This window comes from Hyaena hyaena, unplaced genomic scaffold, assembly GCF_003009895.1.
Source record: "Hyaena hyaena isolate Hyena2069 unplaced genomic scaffold, ASM300989v1 scaffold_596, whole genome shotgun sequence".
Taxonomy (NCBI): Eukaryota; Metazoa; Chordata; class Mammalia; order Carnivora; family Hyaenidae; genus Hyaena; species Hyaena hyaena.
Window position 1 is genome coordinate 1141813 of NW_024081228.1, and position 25173 is coordinate 1166985.

Below are 25173 nucleotides of genomic sequence, written 5' to 3' on the forward strand. Positions count from 1 at the left end.
ATGACCCTGAAATATCGACCTGAGCCACAATTAAGAGTCTGATGCTTAACTGACTGAACCACCCAGTTTCCCCAAACCTGAGTTTCCATTTTAAAAACACTGACTACAATGTATTCTTAGGTAATTAGGAGATAGTTGTGAGGTGCATTTCTTGCATTTTCTTGCAGCCACTCTGGAAAAGAGCTTGGAGGTCCTCAGAAAGTTAAAAATAGAATTACCCTATGATTCAGCAATTGCACTACTAGGTATTTACCCAAAGAATTCAAAAATACTAATTCAAAAGGATACATGCTCCCTGATGTTTATAGCAGCATTGTCTATAGTAGCCAAACTATGGAAATAGCCCAAGTGTCCATCGACTGATAAATGGATAAAGAAAATGTGGTATTAACAAAAAAGATGTGGTATGTATATTTATACACACACACACACACACACACACACACACATAGTGGAATATTACTCCGCTATAAAAAGGAATATAATCTTGTCATATGCAACAATATGGGTGGAATTAGAGAGTATTAATGCTAAACAAAGTAAGCCAGTCAGAGAAAGACAAATACTATATGATTTCACTTATGTGAAATTTAAGAAACAAAACAAATGAACAAAAGAAGGAGAGAGAGAAACCAAGAAACAGACTTTAACTATAGAGAATAAACTGATGGTTACCAGAGTGGAGTGGATGGGATGATGGGGATTAGGGAGTGCACTTGTGAAGAACACCAGGTCTTATATGAAATTATCGAATCACCATATTGTACACCTGAAATTAATATTACATTTTATGTTAACTGGAATTTAAATAAAAGCTGAAAAAACACTATATTTTCCACAGTTATATTAGGAAAAGAAATTGTCTGATGCTCCATGGTAGTTTAACAGAAATGCATATTAACATTTATAGTTGTACTCTTTCTGTATTAGTTGGATTGTAAACATTGTATGTTAGAGTTACTCCGCAGGTCAATTGTTCACTTATACACAACTTGAAACATTAGGACTAGGGGCCCCTGGGTGGCTCAGTCGGTTAAGCATCTGACTTCAGCTCAGGTAATGATCTTGCAGTTCCTGGGTTCAAGCCCTGCATCGGGCTCTGTGCTGACAGCTCAGAGCCTGGAGCTTGTTTCAGATTCTGTATCTCCCCCTCTCTCTGACCCTCCCCTGCTCACATGATCTCTCTCTCTCTCTCTCTCTCTCTCTCTCTCTCTCTCCCTCTCTCTCTCTCTCAGAAATAAATAAAACATTTTTTTTTAATTTTAAATAAAGAAACATTAGGACTACCATCCTAATTTGCAGAATATTCTATTTCGTCTCAGCAATTTAAAGAGATTATATAGATGCACCTGATATTTCTAACTGCTGCCATGATATAGAACTTACTTGAACTCCAATAAAAATGCTTTGAAATTTAAGCAATGATGTAAATCATCTTTTGCCCTATTTTGCCATCTCTTTGCCCTTTATACAAGCTGTATGGCCCAAGTAAAATAAAATAGATGTCATTTTAATTTATTCCACAGAATCCTAGGAGGTAGATTTTTTTTTTTCTAACTGAAAATGAAAGGATGTGTGCCCTTTCTGTGAAATCTTCTTTCCAGCCTGAGATGACTCCAGCCCCAGCTAATAACTTGGTTGTGACCTTACAAGATACCCTGAGCCAGAACCCTCTGGCTGAGCCACTCCCAAATTTCTGACCCACAGAAACTGTGCAATATGAAATATTTATTGTCTTGAGCCACAACTCTCGGGGAATTTATTTTGCAGGAGGAGATGACTGACAGAAGCAGCCAGGTAGCTGAAACCTCCTCTTCAGGCTTCTCCTTAAAGGGCACTTTGTCACAGAAGTCTCCTGATCACCACATACAAAATAGAACACTTCAACCCTATTATCCCTCATTTCCCTTATCCTGCTTTCTTTTTTTTTTTTTTTTTTAGAGCACTTACCTCATCTTGACATATCGTGTATTTGGTTTCTTTTGTTTATTTGTATTTTGCATTAGAGTGTAAACTTTATGACAGCAGGGACTTTTACTACTGTGCTGATTATTATAACCTCAGCACTTAAAATAGTGCATGGCATATAATAGACACTCAATACTTATTTGATGAATGAATGGATGGGCACTAATGTTAAAAATAAAATTCCCACTATCTTTAGTTGAATACCAGAAAATATTTGTAATGTAACAGGTTAGTGATAAACACAATAAATATTACAAGACAGTGGTTTGGGACATTTTTCCAAGCCCAGAATTCCTGAGAGATACCCCTGATGGTTTTTCTCAATAAATTTGTGTCATTATGATCTGTGGGTGGATTGAGGACTAAACTGCAAAAGGTTCCCACTTGGCTCTAATTTCTAACCCCCACTTCATCCCTCAGTTACCACTAGAATTACTTCCATTGCCTTTGGAAGACAGAGTAACACTAAGAAGTGAACTAGTCAGAGAAGGCTTTATAGCAGTAGAAAAGCTAGAAAAGGAGAAAGGGGGAAGCCCTTTGACACTATGTATGGTATGTTTAGTAACAGCGGTCATTCAAGTATGAAATGGAGAATATATATCAGGAAGTAGTGAGAGCAAGAGTGGAAATATAAGGTTAGAGATGTGCTATTAACCCCAGTAGTATAGATTTTGAAAATGGGAGAGCTTCACATCGTTTTGACAAAGGGGAATGTTAGAGAAGAGTATTTAATGCCGAAAGTATTGAGAAAGTACCAGAAGTTTGAAAAATGGTTCTCTTTTGCATTTTCCATGAACAGTTCATGGCATGTAGAGAATACTCAAAAAAATAATAGATGGAATGAAGGCAGTGATGGGTGGGTGGATGGATGGGTGGATAGATGGGTGGATGGATGGATAGCTGCCTGGAGTACATGAAGACAAAAATGGAGGCAAGTAAACTAAACCAGTACTATGAATATAATGTTGTAAATACTCCCCAAATGATGGAAGCAGTGGGAATAAGAAGAAATTGTGTATTACAAGGGAGGTAGAATATGGTTAAAAATAGAACTTACTAAAGTTAAAGCCAGGATTTTGAGCCTTGTTGATTCAGAAACTGATAGTTCCTCTTATAGAAATAGGAAAGTCATGAGGGGCCCGGCTTGTATGTTTAAGGAGCAAAGAGATGAAGCACAGGGAATATCATGGTCACCAAAATGGGATTTAAACCTTTACTCTGTGGATCATCAAAATGTTTACATTAGGGCAGTATGAGCAATGGTGGCCATGAGATCTTTGGAAGTCTGTTCATAGGAGAAAAAGTACCACACTGGAGCTAGGAAATTTCTCATGAAGCTTTAAGGAGACATTTTAGAAACATAATGAGAAGTGTGTGCAATTGTATAATTTGCTATTTTCTATCACTAAGAAGTTTTACAATCGAAAACTAAAACCAAATTCTCAGATGTTTTACTTACTAATGGGTTAAAAGAAAACATGGCTGGCAGTTACAGGCATTTTGGGGTTCAGCTTCAACAATTTTAAGTATTAAACCAGGAAGACCATCTACCATATATAACATATAATCATTTTTGAGCTAATAGCAAAATCCTCTTGTCTATTTTTTTAGTCTTGTAACTGAAGGAAAATTTTATGATGAAAAGTCATCATTTGGTCTCCTTTAAAACTTAAATTGACTACATACCAGTTCAAATCAAATTAAATTATAGTAAAGTGAAATCATTTTTAGTTTTTTAACATAAGGAAATCATATTTTCAGCATCAAATGAAGATTCATAATGCTGGCATATTGATTTTATCTTAATTATAGAAATATTTTAAAACTTTAATTAAAAGGAATGGGGGTAAATATGAAGTATGGGCAGAGTGAATACAACTATTTAGGTAGCTTTGGAATATTTTAAATTGCTAGAGTACTAAGCTCAAATAATATTCAGATCCAACTGGAGTTAAGTACCATTAGGTAATTAGGCATCCACAAAGATGGAAAAGCATGGGCCCATTTCATGTAATCAGTTAAATCACTTCTAATTTGATTTCTCGCTCCTTATTTTCCATCCTCTAATTAATTCGTATTGATAAATAAGAAATAGCAGGGGGGGAGAAACAGATTGTTAAAAGTAGAATTGAGGCTGGTGTAGAAGAGCCTGCTCACACAAATTGATCACTGAAGGGAAGATAATTTCTTTTAAAAATGAGCTTTGTAATATTTAGTTTGGGATTTTATCTCAAGTTCAATGAGATCTTTACCCAAGACCAGAATGCACCTTTTCTTCTTTTAGTCCTTTCCAGCGTCATCAGTTTGCTTTGCTCCTGGTAGATATGGAGAGGCAAGCCATCTTATACGACATTCCTTAACATGCAGTGTACTTCCTATGTCAGTCTAACAGAACTAGTTAAGACCGTTTACTAGATTTTCTGGATTTTTGTAGAGATATGGGATAACAAACAAGGAATTTATTTTTAAGGATTAGGTTAAAAGATTAGCAAAGATGGGTAATTATCATTATTGCCCACTAGGGCAGGAATATGAGGTTAGACTTGTTTGGGGAGTGTGTGTGTGTGTGTGTGTGTGTGTGTGTGTGTGTGTGTGTGTGATTTTATCTACGTAAAAGTATGTATCCACAGGATATGCAAATGTATAACATACAAATATGGACTCTAAATTGAAAATAAACAGAAAAAAAGATTAGGCTTCCTTAACATAGCATATGTCAGCTACGATTCATTTTTCTCTCCAAGGGCTATGCTTACGTATTTCATGTATTTTAAAACTGACAAGCGACTGCCCCATGGACCCCTCGGAGAGCTTCTATCCTGTGTCAATAGCATTTCTGGCAGAAGATGATGGACTACATGTAATTTCAAGTAACACAGATTTCTGCCTTAGTTGACTGCCCAAATCTAAACTTCTGACATTAATACAATTTCTGTCCTGTTTCTAAAGGAAAGGAGATAAATACCAAACTACCAAGTTCTTAGCAATATTTTAATGGGAAATGGGAACTCGAAATATTAGGAAGAAAAGTTTTTTAAAGCTTCTTTCTTTCATTCTATGAAGGTTTTCTGTGTGTAGCTATACCAATTTATATTGTTAGAATTTTATACTAAATTCTAAACTGATATAAAATTTAATTTTTAATTATAGATACAAATTTAATTTCTCTCTCTCTGTCCCTTGGTATGTTTGCCTGTCTCTGTACTATCTCTGTCTCTCTCTCTCTTCTTTCTTTTCTTTTTTTTTTTCTTTTTTGGGAATGAGAGAGAGTATGAGAAAGGAAGAAGCAGAGAGGGAGAATCTCAAGCAAGCTCCATGCTGTCAGCGCAGAGCCTGACACCGGGCTGTATCTCACAAACTGTGAGATCATGATCTGAACTGAAATCAAGAGTCTGACCTTAACCAACTGAGCCACCCAGACACCCCTACTCCTCTTTCTTTGTATGGAAGTTCATTAACGAAAATATTCTATTCCTGCTGGACCGTCTGTCAGTGGCTGTTGCCCCTGTATAAAAGGAGCTTATTTGCCCTAGAGACTCAAGAGTCAAACAGCTCTACAGACAACTTATTTATATTCAATTTATATACGTTACCACAATGCATTTTTTCATAATTTTCAGGAATTTTAAATTCATTAAAAACATATAAAATAAATTAATAATGTCAACTTTCTCAGGTGTACATTACCTAAACAGAAAGTTTGCCTGAAGAATATCCTATAAAGAAAAAATATTATTCGGGCACCTGAATGGCTCAGTTGGTTAAGCGTCTGACTTCGGCTCAAGTCGTGATCATGTTGGTTCATGAGTTCGAGTTCTGCATCGGGCACTGGGCTGACAGCACACACCTGCTTCTGATCATCTGTCCCCCTTTCTCTGCCCCTCTTCTGCTCTCTCTCTCTCTCTCTCAAAAATAAACACTAAAATTTGTTTCAAAAAGTTTTTAAAAATTTAAAGAAAATATATTATTAATATACCAGTTGTGGTACTGATAAAAAAGTATTAGTGATTAAGCAGACCTTTATTTTAAAGTTGCATTATTTTTTTCTTTCCTCTGTAAAATAATAGCTATTGTAGAAGTTTTCAGACTTTTAAGGAAGGTATTAGAAGGTTTAGGTTCAAGCTTTAATAGGGCAAATGCCATCTGTTTCTACAATTTGTAAGATTTTATTATTAACAGCTCTAGAAGAAGGAAGCCGTCTATTTCGGTGAGGAGGACAGATTTCTGTCCATCTGTGCCCGTATTGCAGCATGTCACTTGTGCTTTAGATCCGCATAGCTCTGAGCCAGTGTTGATGCCATGGCAAGGTCAAGAGGTGGAGAAGCCTGTCAGCACATTCTGTCTCTAATGTGATGACAGCCACAAACTGCTGCTTCAAACCCCACCCTGAGGCCTCCTTCTGTTGGGCCCTGGAGCAGGGCCTTCTACTCTATCATTTCCAAGAAAATGTTAACTTTGAACATTTAAAAATATCAGACAAAGAACTTAATCTATCTTGTGTCTCTTGTTAATGTCAGGTTTCTTATTAAGGTGACTCATTGTTCAACATTTAAAAAAAAATGAGTGGCATTCTCTGGTGATTCTACTTACTTTTTTCCAGCTCCTTAGTAACCACGTTGGGTTTGGGGGAAGGGAGAATCCACATGAAATTCTAGATTATGGCAAGAGAGCTAGGGAAAAAGAAAACGCTGTGGTCTAAGACTGACTTTAAAATTTTTAAATGTTGCATGTTAATATTAAATACCTCATTTTTTCCCAGAAGTCTTAGTATCTAGATTAGTAGTTACATCTAGAATATCTAAATGTGTGCTGTTTTTCTTCTTTTTCCAAAAAGTGCCTATCAGATTGTTGTGGAGGAGTTGCACCCACACCGAACCAAGAGGGAAGCTGGAACCATGGAGTGCTATCAGGTCCCGGTCACGTACCAAAACGCCCAGAGCGGGGGTGCGCCCTACTACTTCGCCGCGGAACTTCCCCCAGGGAACCTTCCTGAACCCGCCCCATTCACAGTGGGTGACAACAGGACCTATCAGGGCTTTTGGAACCCTCCTTTGGCTCCACGCAAAGGATACAACATCTACTTCCAGGCAATGAGCAGCGTGGAGAAGGTGAGCCTCCCTCACAGTTTGCTTTTTCACTGCCCTGAGGAAGAGCTGTGGTTGAGTTTTATAAATACTCAGTAGCATGTGTCAGGAAGGAAATTTTATAAAAGGGTAAAACACACACACACATACACACACACACACACACACACACACACACACACACACCAGTGGGGGGGGGGGGGGGGGGGGGGGGGGGGGGGGCGCGGGGGCATTTGTTACTGCTCCCAGCAGGGCGCACAGTTTTGGGTCTACTGTAGGGTTGGGGCTCAATGCCAGTTCCATCGCTCTGGATTCCTGTTTCCTAGTAACTGCTTCCACGTGAGCCTTCTTCAGGAAAGCCCCCCAGAGCAATGGTGAGGAAAATGATTTGAGAAGTTGGGTGTGCTGCCGCTGCCTCTGCGACTCTGGGCCTAGGAAACACCGGGCATTGTTCTGTCTTCTCTGCTCAGTAGTGGCGCACTTCAGAAGATTAAATTTACAGCAGGATAAACAGATCGCGTGCTCCACAGCAGGCTAATAAACCCTTATAAACTTTTCAGAGGGTACAAGCCACATAGTAAATAACAAGTAACAATCCTCTGATTACAAAGTAATAGGGTGCCTGTGGTATATCTGACACAACTAAACAGAAGGCTGCCTGGAGATGGTGGCGTGCTGAGCCATTAGAGAAGTCTGTTTTCCATTTCCCCGGATGCCCCTCCTTTTCCCATTTTGGACGCAGTTGTTTCTGAACGCTGCCACTGATCCCAAATGAATATTGAAGAGGAAAACACAACAGGGAGATAGAAACTACCAGTGGTTCCATATGTGGGGAAATAACCTGGCCTTTCAGGCCTCATGCTGTTCTCTTTGAAAGATTTTCTTTCCTAAAACTTATTTAATTTTTTTTTTTTTTAAGAAAGGGCTAGGGGAAAAAAATGTCAAGAATATAAAACTCCTCAAATTTAAAATCCAGTAGAAAACTGACATATTTTGTGTACTTATAGCTGGATAGGAAAATTCTGGGTTAGGGTAATTGAGTCCCTGAGGTGGGTACCTGGGAGATGATGTGACATAGGTGATATCCAATTGCAACAGACATATTATACCTCAGGATAATTCAATTGAATGACATAATGTGTTTGCTTTATCTGCTGGGGCCATGAGAACCTGGGGTAACTTGCTACTTTTGAATAGAAATTCCATCTTTCAACTTACCTGTATTCTTTCACCAGTATATGGCAAAGAAGAATGCCACAGCATCTTCTAGGATGTACTCCACAGCCACAGGCTGCCCCCAGTTGAAAATGTTATTCTCATCTTCTATTTAGTTTATTTCTACATTAAGTGGGAGTCGTATGAGGCAGTCTGGCTGGCCACTTCTCACATGCGCATCATTCCACATCACTGGTACAATTGGGCTGCCCGAAAATGAGAAGACTATGGAAGTATTCCATTCTGGGTCTAAAGTAGCATAGTGGTAGGGGCGCCTCAGTGGCTTAGTTGGTTAAGCGTCGACTTTCGCTTAGGTTATAATCTCACGGTTCATGGGTTCGAGGCCCGCATCGGGCTCTGTGCTTACTGCCAGCTCAGAGCCTGGAGCCTGTTTCAGTCTGTGACTCCCTCTCTCTCTGACCCTCCCCTGCTCGCGCTGTCTCTCTCTCTCTCTCTCTCTCTCTCTCTCTCCTAGAAATAAATAAATTAAAAAACTAAAGTAGCATAGTGGTAGAAAACATGGTTCTGCATTTGGGTATTCATCTTTAGAGATGTGAGAGATTCTAAATTAACTTTCATTACTTGGTCTGTGGTGTAAGAGGAGTGTTAATGAATGTCTGTTACTTATAAAGGATTTTCCCTGGGACTCTTTAAAAAGGCTTGATATGAATGTTCTCTCTTCATTCTTAATATATCTCCATGTGGTTTAATCAAAGTACAGAGTAGCAACAATATATCTCACAGTTACCTTGGCAAATAGTTTCAAAATTGATGTGGTTCCTACCAGCAGAGGCTGGAAATCCTGATAGAATTAACAGTGATTGCTTTTACGAAATCAGAATCCCTTTGGGCCTTTGTGGGAATGCAAAACAATCTCTTGGAACGTACTTACTGTAAAGGCCTCAGGTCACAATTATAGTAATAGAAGCGCAAAGTTGTATGTTTAACTACTAATTCCTCCTCAGTGCTTTGTTTTGTGTAATTGAAAAGTAATAAATGCTTAGGAGAAAATGATAAACACTACTTATCAATATATATAACTATTCAAGATGGAGTTATGAATACATCCTCACACAAAGAGCCTTTGTTTTGTTCACTGGCTTTACCATCTTCTCCAGCCTCTTGTGTATTCAAAGATTTGAACTGAATGAACGAAGTCCTGAAGGTGTGTGTGGTGGGGGCCTAGAGGTATATTTCACTGCTTAGTGTCACCCCACAACATTAAAAGGAAAAGAAAAAGAATCTGAAATTATTTTTATCCATTCCCATTTCAACTTCTCCTTCCTCCACTCCATCTGTCTAGCAAGAATAGGAAAATAGTCCCAGTGAAAAATATCTAACTCCTAACATCTAAATTCAAAAGGGCGGCGGGAACAGGTAAATCCTTCCTTCATTGTGATACAAGCTTTGGCTTTCTAAGTACTGTCATTTAACTCGTTAGTCATGGGAGGATCTAAGAGAGACGTGATGTTCGGCTTTGGTCTGAGTCTACAGCTATGTGGCGAAAATGAAGCTTGTGTTTGGGTCCGATTTGTATTAGCTCTGCAAACACATTTTTCTTACTAATGGCTCAAAAAGCACAGTAAATACAAATAGAATGCTTTAGCTACTTGTCCCCGACAAGATATCCTGTTTTATTACAGAGGAAAACAGACACCTGAATTTTTAGAAAATAGTGAAAAATTTGTAAACGGTCTTACTTCAGGGTTTTAAGAAACATCTCTGAAAATACACTTTAAAAATACAAGTTTCCTTAATATTGCAATTCTGTTCTTCATAAACCTATTTAAAATCCCAGATTATGAAATAGGAAATATTTCATATCTGCACATTGATATATTGCCTGCAGACTGATTGTGGTCTTTCATATTTTACTCCATCAGGAAACTAAAACCCAGTGTGTACGAATTGCTACAAAAGGTAAGAGGTTTGCTTTTTTTTTTTTTTTTTTTTTTCCTGGAGATTCCCTTCACCCCGCTTTCTAAAATGAAAGAGCTTTGTTCCCTGCTTCAGGGCTAATTAAATGTGGTACTTCTATTACAGAGTATTTGTAGTAGGGCCCAGTTAAACTGACAGCCAAGTTCTCTGACTCACTTGGGTGTCTTTAACACCTAATAGGGTGCTACTTCCCAACCTCTAGTACTTGACTGGAGGAGTCCTGTTATGAGGATAGGAAGGATTTAGAAAACCTTAGAAGGGCTTATTTCTGCCAGTTAACTCTGAAAGGTCTTATGCTACTGATCAACCAATGTATTAGGAGGAGCTCAGCAATATCAGCTCAAAATAGCAAATTGCTTGTTTAAAAACCTCTGTTACTTTCTGTGGCAGATCAGCAGACATACGAAGGAACTGAGCTATTCGTGTAGATGTAAGAGCACAGATATAGAGAATGGTCCTTATCCTCATTAGTCGTGCAATTTGATTGAAGATATTTTACCTTTTTTTTAAACTTAAAAAAAAATGTTTTAATCCCACTGATGCAAAGAAATTAGATCTGTGATGGATAATGGCCAGGGTAATTCCTGCTAATGCTAATGTTGCATATTATAGCTTAGTTGCCTAGTTCCTTTAGGGGAAAACATTTTCTTCTTTGAATAAATATTTGGAGTTCAGGTGTGAGAAAGTCTCCTGCATTCACTATGTTTATAATCCTTCATTTAAGAGTTAATTGATTGTTCCAGTGAGAAAGAGGGGGAGCTATTTGGTGTATTCTAGAAAAAAAAAAAAAAAAAGAAGAAAAAGCTATCTCCATCCAGACGTGGGACTCCACAGAGGCTTGGTGCTCCGGGTAGTTTCTGCCAAAATGAGTATTAAACCGATATTCATGAGCAGTAGTTGATTCATTTGGGGTAGAAATGAATGGCCATATTCTGTTTGTGCTGGCATCTTTCCGTTCATCATTTTTCTCCATTTAATCATCAATCTGCTCAATTAAGCGTTTGTGTTTTACTCATGATTTGTAAAGGCAATAAAGACTTCCCTTGACTCATGAGAAGTAGTAAAAAAAAGCTTCAGCAAAGAGAAAAAAATATACCTTTTTCCAATTCAAATACTAAGTTTCCTCATAATATTTTTAAAATTAGGCAACCCTTAATGAAGGAGAAAAGAAAACGCATACAACTACATACAATAGATAAGCATTTATTTTATTTTAAAAGCTTAGCTTATAGATCAAAAATTAGAAGATAATGGCAGGAGGCATTTAGATATGTATCGCCTATGCTTTTCCAGATTTAAAATAAAGCCAGAAATACAAAACGGTCTTGCATCAGCCTCCAAGAAGTTCTTTTGATGTGGTCATTCTGTGCTTCTATAACTGAGAAAACAAAGCTAGAAATGATTCTAACATTTAAAATTTTCTTATTTGGTTATTGAATTATTTGCATTTGCATGAGGTATTTAAATGTCATTTTGTCCCTCTCTCAATACATATAAAATTCTAATAACAAATACCATTTGACATTTAGACTGTAAGAGAGGCATGGAGTGTTTGCCAGATACTAAGAGATAGTAAGACTCCGTTTGTGGTAGTTTCTGCTTTGTCTATAATCTATCCTGCTATTCTTCTGAACCTCAGGGTGAGAATGAGGTAGTGAAAAAAGAATGAGTAAGTGAAAAAATACTCTGGCCCTGGACTATCTGGGTTCAAATCCTGACTTCTGCCCCTTACTATACCTTAGTGTCAGGCAAATTATTTACCCCTACACCTGGGTAGCTCAGTCGGTTAAGCGTCCGACTTCAGCTCAGGTCATGATCTTGCAGTTCGTGAGTTCGAGCCCTGCATCGGGCTCTGTGCTGACAGCTAGCTCAGAGCCTGGAGCCTGTTTCAGATTCTGTGTCTCCCTCTCTCTCTGACCTTGCTCATGCTCTCTCGCTCTCTCGCTCTCTCGCTCTCTCGCTCTCAGAAATAAATAAAACATTATTAAAAAATTAAAAAAGATTACCAACAATAGCATAGAATAAATTAAGCAATAAAATAGAATAATTATAACAATGTACTGTAATATAAGTTATGTGAATGTGACCCGTCTCTCTTTCTCAAAAGATTGTACTGTACTCACCCTTCTTAGTCTTGTGATGATGTGGAATGATAAAGCCTACACAAGGAGATGAAGTGAGGTGAATATTAGGCTACTACGGACCTTCTGACTTATTGTCAGATAGTGGATCATGTTTCTGGACCACAGTTGACCACAGGAAATCAAAACTGTGGATAAAGGGGAAGTACTGTAATTTGTGTTACATAGTTATGAAACAAATATGTGTAAAAACCAAACAGAATTTTCGTGATAGAGATGACATGGCAAAAAGTAGCCTTTTTTAATTTAATATTTTTCTCCAGATCTAATATAATATAATTCCCTCTCCGAACATTTAGCATTTTTCCTCTTATGAAAAATCACACTTTTTAGCTTTGAAATCAACCTATTGTCTGACTACATTTTGAACTAACAGCTTACAAGTATGGTCAGCTTTGGAATAAATTGTTTTGAAATGAAAATAAAAAAGTTTCTGACAGGACTTGTTGAAGACAGACTTCAAAATGGCATAACCTTATACTGACTGAGAAGAGGCATGAAGGAATCTTCTGAGCAAGGAATGGTTCAATATTTCATAGGTGTATACACAGATAAAAACCAATTAAATACTTAAAACATATGTAGGGGCTCCTGGCTGGTTCAGTCCACAGAGCATATGACCCTTGATCTCAGGGTTGTGAGTTCAAGCCTCAGATTGGGGGTGGAGCTCACTTTAAAAACTAAACTGTATATTGTGCTGACTTAGGGCACTGAACATTCTTGTGGGAATGTGAATTTAAAAGCCATGAATAATCAGCATGTGTACTAAAATAAAATAGCGTGACATGTGAGAATTGTTGTAAAAAATTTCCAGTGTAATAGATTGTTTCCTGCCTTTTTGGAACTCATACCTCAGTGGCAGCCCACGTGTAAAGAGGGTACAGACATTGGCTTGATTGTTCATAAAAAACATATGAAGTAAATAATCAAAGTTATAATGTCTAAACTGAATAGTGATGTGAATACATGTTATAAGAGAAGAGAAGCGGTGTCCTGGAAGTTGTGTTCATTGCAGTTGAGATCAGTGTACTGTCCTCTGACTCGTATGTAGATAGGAAGTTACTGAGAAGTTATGCAGCAGGAGTGGAATGGAGGGGCTGATTTAAATCATGCTGGAAAACATGGAAGTCAGTCCATCTATAAAATAGCATATCCCAAACTAGGATTGTTATAAACATATGAAGAGGAGTTGAACTAGCTGTGTCTTTGTAAAGCTAAAAGAGGGCTGCCTGGTGACTCAGTTAGTTAAGGGTCAGACACTGGCTCCAGTCATGATCTCATGCATTGGTGAGTTTGAGCCCTGCGTCTCTGGTGTCCGTGCAGAGCCCGATTTTGATCCTCTGTCGCCCTTTCTCTCTGCCCCTCCTCCGTTCATCCTCTCCCCCCACCTCAAAATTAAGTAAACATTAAAAGAAAAAGAAAAGAAAAGGAGAGTTAGTTTCAGGAAAGGTTTTTGTGACACATCAATGGAAAGAGGGCCACCCTGGACAGTCACTTGCATGTGAGGTGGGAGCGCGGTGCAGCCTGCACACACATCATGCTTAAACACAGGTCTCTAACCTCCATTGAAAGGAAAATGTTTTAGGTTGTTTACTCTTGGTTTGCTGTCTTCTTACATATAACTTAAAATAGTGCTCTCAGGGGCGCCTGGGTGGCTCAGTCAGTTGAGTGTCCGACTTCAGCAGAGGTCATGATCTCATGGTTCATGGGTTCGAGCCCCACATCGGGCTCTGTGCTGACAGCCAGCTCAGAGCCTGGAACCTGTCTTCAGATTCTTTGTCTCCCTCTCTCTCTGACCCTCCCCTGCTCATGCTGTCTCTCTCTCTCTCTCTGTCTCTGTCTCAGAAATAAATTAAAAAAAAAAACATTTAAAAACTTAAGAAAAATAGTGCTCTCAATCCATAGATACACACATACACACGTGCACACAATTATTTGCAAATTAGTAGCAAAGACCTTGTGCTTTGCTGCCATAAATAATTTTAGAACTATTTTAAGGAAATTATCTTAATAAGACTCAACCATATCAATTTATGCAAATATTATATAAACTGTAACAAAACTTAAAGAAATTTAAAGAAGTACTTCTCTGGAAATGTAATATGCTTTATCCATATTAAACTAACAAGAGATGCATTTTGATTGAATTTTTATTTTCTCTTGTTCAAAAACATTTGGTGTGTTAGATCATTTGTAATTTTCTCAGTATATAAATAATCATTTGTGGAATCATGTATTTATTCACTTACATAAAATTATTCCTAATGTAAAGCAATTATTGATAAGAAATGCAAGTATTGAATCTTTCCCTAGAGTAAGACTAAGAAATTGAACTGTTGATACATGCACCTTACATTTTGAAACTGTTTTGGTTGTGTCCAATTTCTCCCTCATCTGAATTTCTGGATTTCTGAAAGAAAACTGGCTATTTAAATTTAATTTGAGGGTGCCTCAGTGGCTCAGTCAGTTAAGCACCCGTATCTTGATTTTGGCTCAGGTTGTGATCTCACAATTCATGAATTTGAGCGCTGAGTCAGGCTCTGGACTGACAGCGTGGAGCCTGCTTGGGATTCTCTCTCCTCTCTCCTCTCTCTTTGCCCCACCCCACTCGCTCTCTCTAAATAAACAAATAAATAAACAAACAACCTTTAAAATTTAATTGAATGGAAGTTTCTGTGTTGTTTAAATCTATTTATTTTCCCCAGAAAAGTGACATTTCCTCTGATGAAAGCTATCAAATTTGATAGAACAAAAAATGTGTTATATATAAATTTATTTGAACATAGCATATAAGGTAAAAAAGGAGGGTTTCCTTAAAGTTAATATAACGAGGCTATATTTTCTATTATGTCAAACACTTAAATTCCCAAGTCGTGAATGGATTTTATCCCAAATCTGCATTTGTAAATAGTTTGCTTTGGCAGACTGTTGTTTGTGTGCCCATTAGCCATTCTGTGACTTCTTCTAGTTTCATTTGGAAATCAATATTCTAATCATTCATTTAGCAAATATTTATTTAATGTCTATAATTTACCACACAGTGTTCTAGGTCCTGGGGATAGAGCAGTGAAAGAAATAGAACAAAGACCTTACTTCCATAGGACATAAGAGCAGAAGAGGAAACAGACCAGGCACAAATAAATATGCGATATGTCAGATGGTGATACCTTCTTTGGAGAGCGATGACACGGTTAGGGAGGGATGGGGGGATGGAGAATGCAGGGGCATGTGCCTAGGCCTTACTATTTCACACACAGTTATCAGAGAAAAGCTCCCTGGTAAGGTTAAAGGACATGAGGGAGTCACCCATGTGGGGAAGGAACATGCAAGGCAGAGGGAAACGTGCTAAGACCTTGAGGAGAATGTGTCCTTATCCGCTCAAGAAAGGTGAGTTCAGACAAAGGGGATGAATCAGATCAGTGTAAATCAACAGTCCTCCAACTTCAGCTTTAGTCAGAATCATCTGGAGGACTTGTTAAGGATTGCAGAGTCTTAACTCCAGAGAGTTTCTACATCAGCGGGCCCGGCGAGGGGCCTAAGAATGTGTGCATTTCTAACATGTTTACGGCTGATGCTGTTGCTCTGGGGACCACACTTTGAGAACCACTGATCTAAACACATCCCATGTATCTGGACAGTGATCACTGTAGGGCTGTGGATGTAACCCAGTTTCAGTCAGGGGAGCTCTAAGGATATGTCTTCTGTCAGGTATTCTAAGAAATTGGTTCCTTCCTGATTTATAAAGAGATGGCGAGAATCATCTTCAACCCATCTTTTGTATCTTGGGCCATTGTTTTGTGAAGTTGTGATATTTAGAAAGTTGAGAGACAAACTGGTTAAAAAGAAGGGAAAGTCAAGGAAAACAAACAAGCCAACCTAAAGTCCAAATGACCCTGAGCTTTTGAATTACCCATTGCTAGAACTCCTTAACTCCAGGTAGTTATGTTTGAAAAAGTTAAGTCTTTATGAAAACCACACTGGTGAGTAATCTGTTCCATGCAGCAGATGATGTCTGGGCTGATGTTGGAATTTTTTTAATATTTATTTATTTTTGAGAGAGAGAGCACAGTTGGGGGAGGGAGCAGAGAGAGAGAGGGAGACACAGAATCTGAGGCAGTCTCCAGGCTCTGAGCTGTCAGTGCAGAGCCTGACATGGAGCTTGAACTCACAAACTGTGATATCATGACCTGAGCTGAAGTCAGATGCTTAACCGACTAAGCCACCTAGGCACCCCTGAGCTGATGTCAGACTTTTTATTTTCCCTTGGGAATAATATCTTAAGTGGTTTGGATCCAATGTGTTATGTTAAGGACCAATTATTTCATTAGAACGATTGTAATAAAGCACTTAAAATCTGTAGGACCTAATCATTACCAATGGGATTCAAAAAAAAAAAAAATAGAGAATTCCCTTTAGGCATCAGTCTGGAATATCAGAAGCGCATCCTTACTAGCTGTCAGAGAGAGCTAGAAAAGAGGAACCCAGACAGTCTCACCAGAAGCTATAGAGAAGAAGGAATTCCAAAAGCTAAGGCATGCATGTTTGCATTCATCCATTTATATTAGTTTATTCATTCTTTTGATAAGAGTAAAGTTGACATGTCATTGTGAAAGATGTCTGTAAGGTGGGTTTAATTCTTCATTTTATTTATCCCTGTCTGGGGAATGGTCTAAGTCAGATGATTATTAACCCAGAATATTACCTATGTTAAACAATGTTAAATGTATCCTTCTCCTGCCCCTCAGAAATATCTTGACTTCATTGCTAGCATGCATTTTAAACATGCATTCCAATATTAAGAAAATTTCAGGGACACCTGGGTGGCTCAGTAGGTTAAGCATCTGCCTCCGGCTTAGTTTCTAATCTCAGAGTTGGTGAGTTCAAACCCTCCAATGGTCTCTCTGCTGTCGGTGCAGAGCCCCATTTAGATTCTCTCTACCCCATCGCAGCTCATGCTCTCTCTTTCTCTCAAAAATAAATATTAAAAAGAAAGTATGATATCTTGCTTTAAAATTAAAAAAAAAAATTCCGTTGTCACCAAAGAGTAGGTGTGCCTGGGAGATTTTATTCAAAGTATGTGATAGAGCATACGAACACTGGTAATATTTTTATTTACTTTGTTCTTCCTTCTTTTGGTGTCTATTCCCTAATTACTGGATAAAGAGTAGGCTTTTTTTTAAAGCATTTTCAGAACCTTAATTTTGTCTCATGCTGCTTTTGTCAAATCTTCCTTTGTGCCCTTTTCTCTGAGTGTGCAGATGGATAAGAATGTCTTTTGAAGTGATCAGACATTCAAAATAACAAACACAAGAATAAAAAGAACACTTAGTCTGTCTGGAAGTTACAGAAAAACCATAGAAGTTCCAGTTGGTCGAGCCATGTGTATAGAAGCTATTTGACTGATTTTATTCCCACCATATTTACCATAAATGAACTTGAATGAGTATAACTCAATCTCCACTCTTAAACTGCATTCCTGGGCTTTATTTCTTACAGAGCTCACAACTGAGGTAGAGGGTGGATTGAAAGCAGAGGTGAGGTATAAAGAAGAAATAACATGAATTGTGTGTTAGGGTCTCAAATTCCTAACGTTAATTTCCTAAACTGTACTGATACACTTTATGTTGTGCCACCTACATGGTCGAGTGAAGGAAATGGTAAAGCATTAGGAAGAGATTTCAGATTCTTTTATGCCACTTTTTTAAGCTGATAGAAACTGAAGTCAACTCCGGTAGTTTAGTCTGGCCATTAAGAAACTCTGGGCAGGGATGTGGCTTTTCTTGGTCCCTAGGAATAAGCTTTCAAAAAGCTGCCAACTCTTCTGCAAAAATGTAATCCTCAAGAACAACTTTGTTGGTTTTCATCTGAATGGCTAAGTGCCCTTGCTGGCTCTCAAACTCCTTTCTCCTGCACGAAAAGAAGGGCACATCATTCTTCCCACCTATAAGATGTGTGTACTGGTTTTCAAAAATTAATCTGATTTGGGATTTCATTTTTTTTAACTCAGAAGGAAGGACACTACAGAAAAAATATATTAGCAATAGAGTAATAGACGACAGCCTAAGGGAAATGAAAGCATCTCTTAAGTGAAACCAAGCTAGGAACAAGTGCAGTTTCAATAAAGCTTAAATTAGTGGTTCATGTCTTGGAACTAACCTCTGTTAGGCACCAGTATTTCCTGGTGCTTTGTTGAAAAAAAGATTTTTTTAATATAGAGAAAGTTACTCAAAAACTAATAGCTAATGGATTTTTCAACATGTTTGGGAATCAAAGATATCCTTTTGTTTTTGAAAAACTAGAGTTGAATAAAGATGTAATATTTCTATAACGGGTTAAAAATCTGATGAAATTGGCCTGAATTGTTTATTATTCAGAAATTTCTTAGAATGAAGAATCGTTTGCATGGACTGTCAGATTTACAAGGGTAGAGGTGTTAGTCTGTTTATATTTGTTATGTCACTACCTGATATTTAATATAAATATAGTCAATCTCTTTGGAATGGATGAATGAATGAATAAATGTTGTTTTCCAGAATTATCTACCTTTTAATGCCCTAAAAAAAACTGAATGATCTTTTTTCTTTCTACTTTTTTTTTTTTTTTTTTTTTTTGCATAATTTAGAAATAACTGGAAGTGTTTGGGGCTCCTGGGTGGCTCAGTCAGTTGATTTTGGCTCAGGTCATGATCTCCCTCTTGAGTTCAAGCCCCACGTCAGACTCCTTGCTGACAGTGGGGAGCCTGCTTGAGATTCTCCGTCTCTGCCCCTCCCCTGTTTATGCTCACTCACTCGCTCTCTCTCTCTCTCTCTCTCTCTCTGAGTAAAATAAACTTAAAAAATTTTAATAAAATAAACTAGACTAGACTCTTAGAATGAGCAAAATGTAGAAAAGAAAGCTTTGACTGAGTTACTATTTTCATTATTTCTTATATGAAGTTTTACTTTTTTTAATAAGGAGAAAAGGTGTAAAAAGTAAATTTTTACCCTCCTTCATACTGGGTAGAAAGTATTTTCATTACTATAAATAGAGGAAGCGCATGATATAGAAGTCCCTGGCTTTTGAAAAGCTAATGGTCCAATTCATGACAAATACAAAGACCTAAAAAAAGTTAAAGACTAGAAAATATACAATATAAATTGTATATATAATATAAGTATGTGTATTATACAAGTGAGGAATTGTCAAAAACCCCACAGGTAACTGATAGGAAATTTCTGGCAAATGATAAATTCTAATCTCTGTCTTAAGAAGCCAATTGAACTTTATTTATATATTTATCATTTTCTTGTATTTTAGCAGTTATATGTGACATAGATATTCCTAGTTTATTTTTCAACCATTTTAGGGACATGAAGAGCATTTACTCTACTTTTGCAGTAAACTACTTATAAAACTAAAAATCAAACCTTCTATACACCAATCTCCTATATGCAGAATATTACATAATATCTTCTCTTAAGGTTTGCCATTAGGTTTCTTTATTTCTGAAAAGGTATAAAAATAAAAATTCTTCTCTGTCTCTGTTTTTAAGTATACCTTGAAATTGCAAAATGAGTTCCCAAAATGACAGTGTCATTTGCAAATATATATATTGATAATGTGCAACCAAAAGAATATTAAAATAAATAGGTTCTACCACTCATGAGCCCTGGTTCCAAATTTAACACTGAATCATTCTTACATTTTTACTGATTGGTTTTATAAGTAATGGAAATGGTATTGGTAAGTAAATTTGAACTTATAAACTTAAATTAATAAAATATATTCCATTCAGTATTTGTTTTACAAAATGATTCTACACTAAAAATATGGAATCCCTGATCTGAGTCATGCCCTCATTTTATGGATGAGAAAACTGATTTCATGTATGATTTGATCTTCCAGGGTAGAATAAATTGTTGAGAGTGTAGGAACAGGAAGCAATTCCCTGTACTTTTTTTCAATATGCCACATTTATTCCTAGATCCTGCCTGCCTAGAATCACCAGTTTAAATACTAATATATGTTCAATCCCCATCTTCATGTCAACCAAGGCAATAAGATTACCAAAAGGTCATTATAGTAATCATTTCTCTGATGCAATTAAGAACAATTCAGAGATTTTTATTTGGTAGTGTATACCAATAGCATCAAACTAAGGATGCTGTTTATCAGAGGAAATTTTATAATTTAAGAGTTTCACTCAAATAATATCAACAGCAAATTCTAAATTATTGCCTTTAATTCTAGGAATATTGCTTCAGTCACTAGGAAAATAAAATAACCTTACTACCCAGATAACATATCAGAGACATTTATGAGAAAGGGTCAGAAACAACATTATCTGACAGAGCAAAGATGGCAAAATATCTGGTGAGAGGATTATCTCTCCCCAGGAGAAGGATAATCTCCTTTTTTCAAGCTGTCAATCAAAACTGAGCTTGTTCTCATTTTCAAAGAGTCATATTGTATCAAGTAGATAAATGATTTGTAATCATAGTAGTTCTTGATTTGGAGCTCTGTGTCTGAATAATGGCCTCCATGAAGATGACCAGTTTCTGATCTCCAGAGCCTGTAAATATGTCACCCTACATGGCAAAAGAAACTTTGCAGATGTATTGCATTAAGGATCTTGAGATGGGGAAATTAGTCTGGATTATCCGGCTAGACTCAGTGTAATCACAAGGGGTCTTATCACTGGGAGGTGGGAATGTCAGACTCAAGAGAAGGTATGTGAGGACAGAAGCAAGGACTGGGGTGATGTGCAGTGCGGAAAGAGAAAGGGGCCATGAGCCAAGGAATGCATGGCCTCGGGAAGGTGGAAAAGAAACCATTTTCTCCCTTGAGCCTCCAGGCAGACACAGGCCTGCCAGAAGCTTAATTTTAGTCCCACAAGCCTCAGGTAGGACTCTGACCTCTAGAACTATAAGATAATGATTTTGTGTTGCTTTAACCCCAAAATTGGGATAATCTGTTTCAGCATAAAAAGCAACTTTTGCAGATTTCAGCAACTTTAAGTGGGGTTATATAGTAACAAATAGCTAAAATTTGTAAGTGACTTTGGAATTGGACAGTGGGCAGAAGCTTGGAAGAATTTTAAAGATCATGAAACAAAAAAGCCTAGATTGCCTTTAATAGACGGTTGGTAGAAATATGAATGTTAAAGTCTCTGCCAGCAAGGTCTCAGAAGAGAATAAGCAACTTGTTATTAGAAAATAAAGGAAAGGGGATCCTTATTTTGTGGCAGAAAGGTAGCTGAATTATGTGGGAAGCAAAATTTATGAACAATGAACTTGTATATGCAGATGAGGAGTTTTCCAAGTAGTGTTGAAGGTACAGCCTTTCTATAAGCACATGTGTTCTTTGCAGAGACACAGAGAGACATACTTCCATATATATATGTATACACATATGTAATATGTTGATGTTATTAGTATCTTTATATAGCGGCAGTACAGTTCCCTATTTTCATCCTCTGCTTTTGAAGGAGGCAAATGCTAAATTATAGAAAACTCAAAGTATTCTTTATTCTTAGCAATTAAAAACAGGCCTTTAGAGTGAATCCCCACATGGAAAGGATTACATTAGCTTTATTGCAATGTTATGGTAACAAGACCTCTGCCTCTCTTCTTTCTATATTTTTATCCTATTATAGGAAAAAAGATTAAAATTCAGAGTGGCCTTATAATAACACTCTGCAAATGTGTTTTAGAGCATTGGTTTATGATTTTTGCTCCATAGTAGACAAAGTATTCTTTATCCCCTATCAGTTTAGTGTCTGATATTGTGCATTCTATTCAGTTTTTAATGAAATGTGGATTACTTTAAAGATTATCTCTCTGATTTAATAAATGGCATTAGAGTAGAAAGTTAATTGGATCTTTCTTGAATAAGCAGTGACCACTATGTGATTGATAGGAGAGAAAGATAATAAATGACATATTTTTGAATTTATGTGTTAAAATTTTCGATTAACATTTGTGTGTGTGTGTGTGTGTGTGTGTGTGTGTGTGTGTGATCAGTTTTCTCAAGTAAATTATGAAGTCCCTATTACCCTTATAAAGACGATGGAGAAATTCTAATTTCTTTTAAAAATAAAAATTAGATCTAAAATAGTTACATACTTGAGCACATATATAGTTTGCTGGGTTGTTTTGTTTGTTTGTTTTCATTTTAAAGACAGTGAATACTTATCACCCAAACATCTAAATAGTTCTAGATTTATCCCCTCCTGTTTGACAAAGATCTTGGGTGAGTTTCAAAATTTCGAATCTCATTCACTTCTTAAATTTTTTTTCACTCTTTATTCAAGAGCTTCTGCTGAATTTAGTGGCACAGATTGTCATTTCTACTTTATTCTTTAAGGAAATGGAGAAATTGATTCATTTTTGAATATGATGGTGGTGGTGATAGAGATAGCCCCACATGTTATATATCCCTGGTAGTAGTAGTTCATGGTTTGACTATCACTGACCCTAAAGTAAACACAAATCGTCCTTTTAAAACAATGCTACTCTTCCTGCTAGCTGTTTGTGTATGCACGTGTGCCTTCCATACCGCAAATTCAGAACGATGTTCTAATTCCTGGCTGCTGTTATTTACTACACCTGGCTTTGCATCCGTGCCTCTTAAAATCTCAGTCTTTGCTTTTGAGGAAACCATCAATACTTGTATACCCCCTGCCCTCTTGGTCTACCTGCTGCTATTATTTCCCAGATGAAAATCCAACTGGGCTATGCTTTTGAGGGAGGGTTTCACTGGACTAGTAAAACTTTCCTTTGCTCACTTTGATAACCATCATCCTGACTCTGACTCCTTTATAAAAAGCTGCTTTGTATTGCCCGTTATTATCTTTCTGACGAATTTAGCCACTAGGGGAGATAGTTTAAAGTAAACATGGTTCTTTGTTGTGGTCGAACAGTATGCTAAAGACCAGAATAAGGGAGTTTTTGTACAGAGATAAGGAAGAAAGAAAATTAAAGGTCTTAAAGAATATGCAACTAAGTAAGACATCGCCTCATATAATTCAGCTCTTTATGCTTTCCCATCACATCATTTTTTCAGAAGTGATAATGGTAACAACTACTTTGTTGGTGTGTGATTTTTTTTTAAACTTACATTTCACATCATTATGATGAACAGGTCATCCCTTAAATACATCTTTGCCCATTGCTGAATTTCCTATGCCTAGCAGTTTCACCAGCTGCTACACATTGGAAATGTGGTCATTCATTCAGAACATATTTATTGTGTGTTCACCCTCTGTCAGGCTCTAAGCCATATATTGAACTCCAACAAAGATAGCTGTGGGCTGGAGAGCAGGACACCTGAATGCAGTTACTATGCAGAGTAGATAGGGGCAAATACAGTCATTGTCCACATCTGTCCTTAATCATGAACCGTCCTCCTCCTTGAGATTCCTCAACTCTGTCAAGATCTGTTCTTGGAAATAGGGTGCTTCTCTTTTTGTTTTGGTAGAATATTTATGGTCTCCATTACAGATCTGCTATCATTTAGAATGCGCTAATAACTTCCATTAGGCAGATATATTCTTGTCTAAAAATCATGCAGGCTTTTTGGTTCCAATATTATTAAACGAATTACTAATCTAATGTTGTGTTGTAAAATTTTATATATTTACCTAATGTGGGATCTTTTCCAGACTTATTTATGATCATGGAGGTAAACATATTTCTTTATCTATAGATAAAAATATACATATACAGATTTTGCAATTGCTATCATCCTAAAATAGTAGATTAAGGCTTCCTTTTTTTTAACTTGAACATATTTTCAATTTAGAAAATACAGATATTCCATTGTATATGTGGTTTAATCGTTCCTCTTTTGGTAGGCATATAGATTGTTCATGTTTCTTGCTATTGCGTATAGTAATGGAAGAAATATCCTTGGCCAAGATCTCTACATTCTTTCCTATAGGATAAATTTCAACAAGCAATGTTTCTGAGACATATGTATATTTTAAAGATAATTACAGATAAATTATAATAAAAAAGAATTATATAAATTTACATTTTAAGCAATATAGTAGAATGCATGTTTCTCAGTACCCGTATCACTACTAATTGACACCAATCTTTTAAGATTTGGCTTATGTACTGGTTAAATATGGTTAACATTTTTATTATGTTTTATTCTTAAATGATTTACAAAATGATATCATTTTGTATGTATGTATGCATTTTAAAACTGTCCCATAAAGAATAAAGAGACGATCGCTTGAATGTAGTTAACTATTCGACTCGTAGGTAACATTTTGTTCCCAATAGATGAATGAAAAGGGAAAGGCTGGAAGTGCTTTAGTTTGGTTTGGAATCTCTCTAAGTGCATAGTGGTTCTGTCACATCTCCTGAGCTGTTACGGATTCTAAATCATTTCGGTTTGAGATAAGCTTTTATTAATCACCTACAGTCTCTGATTTCGGAATTCTTTAGACTTCTCACACTGAGTAGGGCAGCATCCCTAGAGGTGATGAAAACTGTACTTTTTATTCTTAAAACAAAGTGTATCAGAAAGAACCAAAATAGAAAAATGCATGAGTAGCCAGAGGAGTAAGTTGATATTTGGTAAGAAAGCCAGAGGCAAATGTGGAGAGTATTTTTAAATACACTGCTCAGAGAACTTTTTTTTTTAAGTGGCTAATTGAAAAATGCACACACTTTGCAGAATGACAATAAGATGAATGCCACAACACTCATAAAAAATACATAAAAGTACATAAGTATTATAAATTTCTCCTGGAAAAAAAAAGTTATATCTCTCCTAAGAGATATAACAATGTTGGGGAAAAAAAGTTCCGTTTGACTTCTGTTTACCAGATGTTTTGA

At 36.9% G+C, this 25173-nt stretch overlaps 1 protein-coding gene across 6 annotated transcripts in view; it reads left to right on the forward strand.

Annotated features, from left to right (window-relative positions):
• The window catches only part of PTPRK (protein tyrosine phosphatase receptor type K), a 561746-nt gene that overhangs the window by 460618 nt on the left and 75955 nt on the right, over nt 1-25173 (forward strand). For all 6 annotated transcript variants that reach the window (XM_039256923.1, XM_039256925.1, XM_039256926.1 and 3 more), the window contains exons 12-13: nt 6803-7076; nt 10151-10187. In XM_039256923.1, the coding sequence (XP_039112854.1) occupies nt 6803-7076; nt 10151-10187 (311 nt within the window). The remainder of the gene's footprint in view (nt 1-6802; nt 7077-10150; nt 10188-25173) is intronic.